This window comes from Myiozetetes cayanensis, unplaced genomic scaffold (genome assembly GCF_022539395.1).
Source record: "Myiozetetes cayanensis isolate MyiCay16 unplaced genomic scaffold, myiCay2020 scf1542, whole genome shotgun sequence".
Lineage (NCBI taxonomy): Eukaryota > Metazoa > Chordata > Aves > Passeriformes > Tyrannidae > Myiozetetes > Myiozetetes cayanensis.
Genome location: NW_026087207.1, coordinates 1 through 7,252, shown reverse-complemented (window position 1 = coordinate 7,252; position 7,252 = coordinate 1). Strand labels below are relative to the sequence as shown.

Genomic DNA, 7,252 nt, shown 5'->3' with positions numbered 1-7,252 from the left:
CCCCCAGAACCCCCCAGGGACCCCTCAGCACACAAAGATCCCCCAGAGCACCCCAGGGACCTCCCAGACACCTTCAGGGACCACCCCAGAGCACCCCAAGGACTCCCCTGAACCTCCCTAGGGACCCCTCAGTACACAAGTGACCCCCAGAGCACCCCAGGGACTCCTCGGTTGTGGAGACCCCAGAACTCCCCCAGGACCCCCAGTACACAAAGAGCCCCCCACAGACTCATGGGGATCCCCCAGGACCCCCTAGCACCCCAGGGACCCCCTAAGACCCCCTCAAATGACCTTGTGGTCGCCATCGCCATGGAGATCAACCAGGGCTGGGGACAGGAGGTCAGGACCCAGGGTTGGGACCCCCTCAGGGACCCCAAACCCTCCCCCACTCTGTGAACCACCCCACGCTGCCCCCCACACAGAGACCCCCTAAACCTTCCCCCATCTCACTCTGGGACCCCCAAATCCCCCAAATCCTCCCCCACCTCACTCAGGACCCCCAACTCCCCCAGGAACCCCCCAAATCCTCTCCCCCATCTCACCCAGGGACCCTCAAAGCCCCCAGCCCCCAGACCTCCCCAAATCCTCCCCCACCTCAGCCAGGGACCCTCAAAGCCCCCTAAGACCCCCCAGATCTTCCCCCACCTCACCCAGGGACCCCCAAGACCCCCAAATCCTCACCCACGGATCCCCAAGACCCCCAACTCCTCTCCCACCTCACCCAGGGACCCTGAAAGCCCCCCAAGACCCCAGATCTTCCCCCACCTCACCCAGGGACCCTCAAATCCCCCAAAATCCTTCCCCTAACCTCACCCAGGGACCCCAAATCCCCAAGACCCCCAGATCTTCCCCTATCTCACCCAGGGACCCCCAAATCCCCTCCAGGAGCCTCCCAATTCCCCCTACCCCCAGACCCCCTCAGATCCTCCCCCCCCTCACCCAGGGACCCCCAATCCCCCAAATCCTCCCCCACCTCACCCAGGGACCCCAAGCCCCCAGATCCTCCCCTCACCTCACCCAGGGACCCCAAATCTCCCCAGGACCCCCAAATCCCTCCACCCCTCAGACCTCCTCAGATCCTCCCCCCTCACCCAGGGAGGACCCCCAATCCTCCCAAATCCTTCCCACCTCACCCAGGGACCTCAAGACCCCCAACTCCCCCCACCTCACCCAGGGACCCCCAAATCCCTCCAGGAACCCCCAATTCCCCCACCCCCCAGACCCCTCAAATCCTCCCCACCTCACCTAGAGTCCCTCAAGACACCCCAACTCCCCTCCCACCTCACCCAGGGACCCCAAAGCCCCCAAATCCTCCCCCACCTCACCCAGGGACCCCCAAATCCCCCAAATCCTCCCTACCTCACCCAGGGACCCCAAGGCCCCCTCAATACCCCCCAAATCCTCCCCCAAGACCCTCCAAATCTCCCCTCACCCAGGGACCCCAAATCCCCCAAGACCCCCAGATCCCCCTCCTCACCCAGAGACCCTCAAATCCCCCCAAGACCCTCAGATCTTTCCCCACCTCACCCAGGGACCCCCAAATCCCCTCCAGGAACCCCCCAACTCCCCCTCCTCACCCAGACCCTCAGATCCTCCCCCTCACCCAGGGACCCCCAAGACCCTCCCAAATCCTCCCCCCACCTCACCCAGGGACCCTCAGAGCCCCCAATTCCCTCCAACCTCACCCACAGACCCCAAATCCCCCCAAATCCTCCCCACCTCACCCAGGGACCCCTAAATCCCCCCAAATCCTCCCCCACTCACCCAGGGACCCCCAATTCCCCCAAATCCTCCCCTACCTCACTCAGAGACCCCAAATCCCCCAACCCCCAGATCTTCCCCCCTCACCCAGGGACCCCCAAAGCCCCCTCACTACCCCCAAATCCTATCCCAAGACCCTCCAAATCCCCCACCTCACCCACGGACCCCCAACCCCTCCCCTCAAATCCCCCCCACCTCACCCACGGATCCCCAAATCCCCCAAGACCCCCAACTCCCCTCCTCACCCAGATACCCTCAAAGCCCCCAAGACCCTCAGTCTCCCCCAAAGCCCCCCAAATCCCCCTCACCCATACACCCTGGCAGGGTTCGCAGCCCGGCCAGGGGGTCCTCGTGCGCCTCCAGCCACAACGACGCGCTGCGGGACAGCCCGGGGGTCACGCGGGGGGTCGATCCTCCGCGGAGACCCCAAAACCTCCAAAACCCCCAAAAACACCCCTCCCCTCCCCACCTCTCCTGAGCCGCCGCCATCGCGTTGCCACGGCAACGGCGGGATTAGCCCCGCGCCGGCGCGACGTGACGTCAGCGCGCAACCCCCTTACGAACCAATCAGCACCCGGCTTTCGTGAAAGCCACGCCCCCTCTCGTTCCGCTGCTCCGCCATCTTTGTAGTTCCGAGGCTCTTTCCCCCTCCCGGCGTCGGTTACGCAGCCTGCGCGGTGACGTCATCGCGCCGCGAGGAGCCCCGCCCCTTTTCCGCCTGAGACGCCGCAGTGAGGCCGCGTTTGGGAGGGGAAATTTGGGGATTTGGGGTTTTTGGGGTTTAGGGGCTGAGGGGTTTGAAGGGTCAGGGGAGTGCTGGGAGGGCTGGGAAGGGTGAGGGGGTTTGAGGTGAGGGGGCGGTGAGGGGCCTGAGGGTTTTGGGGGAGGGGATTTGGGGGAGGGGAAATTTGGGGATTTTGGGGGTCAGGAGGTTGTGAGACTTGGGGGATTTGGGGGCTGAGGGGTTTTTAGGGGGTCGAGGCGGTGTTTGGGGGATCTGTGAGAGGTTGGGGTTTTTTGGGGGCTTTGAGGGTCCTGGGGTTTTTGGGGGTTCTTTGAGGGGCGTTTGGGAGGGTTGGTTTTTGGGGGTCTTTGAGCCTCAGGGAAGATTTTGGGGCCTCAAAAGCACCCTCAAGGTTTGGGGGAAAGACCCAACCCCTGAGGACCCTCCTTGAATTTTGGGGTGAAGACCCCCGTGACCCCCCAAATCCCTCCCCAGCCCCCACCATGCAGCTCTTCGTGCGTGCCCAGACCCTGCTGACCCTCCAGGTCTCTGGATCCGAGACCCTCGCCCAGCTCAAGGTGAACCCCTCTCCCCCATCCCCAATTTTTGGGGTCTCCCTCCCAACCCCTCTCACCCCCAAATTTTGGGGTGCTGACCCCCCCCCAATTTTGGGGTTCTGACACCCCCAAATTTTGGGGCGATGAGCACTCTGTTTTTGGGGTGCTGACCCCCTGATTTTCAAAATGCTGACCCCCCAAATTTTAGGGTGCTGACCCCCAATTTTTGGGGGGTTGACTCCTCAATTTTTGGGGGGCTGACCCCTCAATTTTTGGGGGGTTGCTCCCCCTAGTTTTGGGGACCTTCCCCTCTCATTTCTGGGGTCCTTCACCTCCCATTTTTGGGGCCTTCCTCTCCCATTTTCAGGGTGCAGCCCCCCAATTTCTGAGGTTTAGCCCTCCCATTTTCAGGGTTTAGTCCCCCATTTTGGGGTGCTGATCCTCCATTTTTAGGGTGCTGATCCCCCATTTTTGGGGTGCAGCCCCTCCATTTTTAGGGTGCAGCTCCCCCATTTTCAGGGTTTAGTCCTCTGCTTTTGGGGGTGCTGCCCCCCCATATTTGGGGTGCAGCCCCCCCATTTTTGGGGGCCTTCCCCTCCCATTTTCAGGGTGCAGTCTCCCCCCATTTTTGGGGGTGCTGCCCCCCCATTTTTAGGGTGCTGCCCCCCCATTTTTGGGGTGCTGACCCCCCCGTTTCCCCCCCCAGGAGAAGGTGGTGGAGCTGTCGGGGGTGTCCCCCCATTTTTGGGGGTGCTGCCCCCCCATTTTTAGGGTGCTGCTCTCCATTTTTGGGGTGCTGACTCCCGTTTCCCCCAGGAGAAGGTGGCGGAGCTGTCGGGGGTGTCCCCCCATTTTTGGGGTGCTGACCCCCCATTTTTGGGGTGCTGATCCCCCATTTTTGGGAGTGCTGATCCCCCATTTTGGGGGTGTTACCCCCCCATTTTTGGGGTGCTGACCCTCTCATTTTTGGGGGTGCTGCCCCCCCGTTTTTGGGGTGCTGACCCCTCATTTTTGGGGGTGCTGCCCCCCCGTTTTTGGGGTGCTGACCCCCCCGTTTCCCCCCCCAGGAGAAGGTGGCGGAGCTGTCGGGGGTGCCCCCCCAGGAGCAGGTGCTGCTCTGGGAGGGGACCCCCCTGGAGGATGGGACGGTGCTGGGGCAGAGCCCCCTCCCCGAATTGGCCACCCTGGAGCTCTCCACGCGCCTGCTGGGGGGTAATTAACACCCCCCCTTAATTAACATCCCCCTAATTAACACATAGACCTCCCCCAAACCCACTCTAATTGTTCTCTCCTCCCAGGGAAGGTTCACGGATCCCTCGCCCGCGCTGGCAAAGTGAGGGGCCAGACCCCCAAGGTGAGACTCCCCACCCCATGGGGGTTTGGGGACCCCCGGCATCCCCTCCTGCCCCAGTGCCCACTGGGGCCACATCCCAGTGCCCACCAGTGCCCACCAGTGACCCAGTGCCATCCCAGTGCCATCCCAGTGCCCCCCATACCCGCTGTGCCCATTAGTGTCCATCCCAGTGCCTCCCAGTGACCCCAGTGTCCATCCCAGTGCCCATCCCAGTGTCCATCCCAGTGCACCCCATACCCGCTGTGCCCATCAGTGTCCATCCCAGTGTCTATCTCAGTGCCCAGCAGTGACCTCAGTGCCATCCCAGTATCCACCCCAGTGCCTAGCAGTGACCCCAGTGTCCATCCCAGTGCCCCCCAGTGACCCCAGTGCTATCCCAGTGTCCATCCCACTGACCCAGTGCTCCCCAGTGACCTCAGTGCTCATCCCAATGCCCAGCCCACTGACCCCAGTGCTATCCCAGTGCCCATTCCAGTGTCCATCCCAGTGATCCCAGTACCATCCCAGTGCCCCCGTGACCCCAGTGCTATCCCAGTGTCCATCCCAGTGCCCCCCATACCCCCAGTGACCCCAGGGCCCATCCCAGTGTCCATCTCAGCGCCCATCCCAGTGCCCACCAGTGCCCTCCAGTGACCCCAGTGCCCATCCCAGTGCCCACCAGTGACCGACCCCAGTGGCCCCCAATGCTATCCCAGTGTCCATCCCAGTGCCCATCCCAGTGCCCCTCATACCCCCAGTGCCCCCCAGTGCCCATCCCAGTAACCCTCCCGTGTATCCCATACCCATCCCCGTGCCCCCAGTGCCCATCCCAGTGCCCCCCATACCCCCTGTGCCCATCCCAGTACCCCCTGTGCCCATCCCAGTGCCCCCATCCCAGTGCCCCCCATATGCTCTGTGCCCATCCCAGTGCCCCCCAGTGTCCATCCCAGTGCCCCCCATATGCTCTGTGCCCATCCCAGTGCCCCTTTCCCCCCGCTGTGCCCCTTTGGGCCCCCTCCCCAACCATTTTTTTTTGGGGGGGTGTTTTAGGTGGCCAAGCAGGAGAAGAAGAAGAAGAAGACAGGCGGCCAAGCGGCATGCAGTACAACCGGCGCTTCGTCAACGTGGTGCCCACCTTCGGCAAGAAGAAGGGCCCTAATGCCAACTCCTGAGCATAATAAAGCAAATTTTGGGTTGATTCCCCTCATTTTAGTGTTTTGGGGTCTTTGATTTGGGTTTTTTGGGGTTTTTTGAGGGGGTTTTTGGGGGGTCGGGGGTGTTGTAGAACCGGCACTTCGTCAACGTGGTGCCCACCTTCGGCAAGAAGAAGGGCCCCAACGCCAACTCCTGAGCCCAATAAAGTGAATTTTGGGTTCATTCCCCTCATTTTGGTGTTTTTGGTTTTTGAGGGCTTGTGGGGTTCAGGGGGGGTGCAGTACAACCGGTGCTTCGTCAACTTCATGCCCACCTTGGGCAAGAAGAAGGGCCTCAACGCCAACTCCTGAGCCCAATAAAGTGAATTTTGGGTTCATTCCCCTCATTTTGGTGTTTGGGGTCTTTAATTTGTGGTTTTTGGGTTTTTTTGGGGGGTTTGGGGGTTTTGGGAGCCTCAGGGATACGGTACAAGTGGCGTTTCGTCAACGTCGTGCCCACCTTGGGCAAGAAGAAGGGCCCTGATGCCAACTCCTGATCCAAATAAAGCCAATTTGGGGTTCATTCCCCTCATTTTGGGGTTTTTGGGGGGTTTTGGGGTTTTTTGGGGGGTCAGGGGTGTGCAGCACAACCGGCGCTTCGTCAACGTCGTGTCCACCTTCAGCAAGAAGAAGGGCCCCAACACCAACTCCTGAGCCAAATAAAGCCAATTCGGAGCCGATTCCCTCCATTTCCCTATTTTTCTTGTTTTTTTGGGAGGGGAGTTGGGTTTTTTGGGCACACTCACCTCAACCCCGCGTTTCGTCAGCGTCGCACCCCCCTTCAGCAAGAAAAAGGGTCCCGATGCCCAAACCCCCCATTACCCCCCCAAAACCCCCCGAATTAACCCCTAAAACGCCCCCCAAATCCCCCCTAATTCCCCCTCACGACTCACCCGCCAGGGGGCGCCCTCCGCGCTCCTTTTCCCGCCCTTTTCGTGTTTCCCGCCCTTTTCCGCCCTAAGCCCCGCCCCTCCTTCCCGGCGTGCCCCGCGCGCTATTTAGTGCGTGAGGCGCCCCCGCGGCCATTTTGTCTCTGAGGCGGGCGCGGGAGGTGAGTCTGGGATCGGTTCCTGCGGACCCTTCTGGGGCTCTGAGAGGCCTCTGAGGGATCTCTGAGGGCATGAGGAGGCTTCTGCAGCCGCTTTCCCTCCCCGGGCGGGCGAGGAGCGCCCGGCAGCGCCGATCGCCTCAGAGCGCCGCCATTTTAGAGCGCCCGCCCTGAGGGGCTCCTGTGAGGCCGGCGCTTCCCTGAGGGGCTTTCTGGGGCTTCTCGGGGCTCTGAGGGGCGGCCGGGCCATGGGGGCTGCTCGGGGATGAGTCTCTCACAGACCTGTGCTGAGCACGCGCTGAAGAGTTTTGAGTTCTCTGAGGGCTCGTCCCGCCCCGGCCTGAGGTTCTAGTGCTTGATATTTAGTTTATTTGTGTTTTTAACGCTTTCTTTTCTGCTTCGTTTTCAGGTTTTGAGGTTGTAGGATGGCGTCTTTGCGAGAGGTGAGCTTTAAACCTGCTTTTTAGTGTGTAAAAAGGTTGGACTTGGGTGAAAAAGGGCAGCAGTGCTGCGGGGATGATCCACTGAACTCTCTCTTGCTGATGGTCTCAGGAGAAGCTCCTGAACACGCTCTGAGTGGCACTGACACGGAGTGGGGGTTTTAAAGCCCGGAGGGGATTTAAACCATCGAGGGGG

General features: G+C 61.4%; 1 protein-coding gene, 1 long non-coding RNA gene and 1 other non-coding gene across 3 annotated transcripts; 2 read left to right on the top strand and 1 right to left on the bottom strand.

Annotated features, from left to right (window-relative positions):
- Positions 1-283: 283 nt before the first annotated feature.
- Positions 284-2,283, bottom strand: LOC126637617 (uncharacterized). Its single transcript, XR_007628386.1, has 3 exons — positions 2,231-2,283; positions 2,070-2,137; positions 284-326 (listed from the first exon to the last, which is right to left on the bottom strand). It is a non-coding gene; the product is annotated as an uncharacterized LOC126637617 (long non-coding RNA).
- Positions 2,284-2,485: 202 nt separating this feature from the next.
- On the top strand, positions 2,486-5,582 carry LOC126637616 (FAU ubiquitin-like and ribosomal protein S30). The gene is given in 6 exon segments (XM_050310988.1): positions 2,486-2,492; positions 2,981-3,063; positions 4,110-4,254; positions 4,341-4,396; positions 5,426-5,459; positions 5,462-5,582. Coding segments are annotated over 5 exon segments (396 nt in total). The 5' UTR covers positions 2,486-2,492; positions 2,981-2,988; the 3' UTR covers positions 5,548-5,582.
- Positions 5,583-7,124: 1,542 nt separating this feature from the next.
- On the top strand, positions 7,125-7,197 carry LOC126637618 (small nucleolar RNA SNORD26). Its single transcript, XR_007628387.1, has one exon. It is a non-coding gene; the product is annotated as a small nucleolar RNA SNORD26 (small nucleolar RNA).
- Positions 7,198-7,252: the final 55 nt, after the last annotated feature.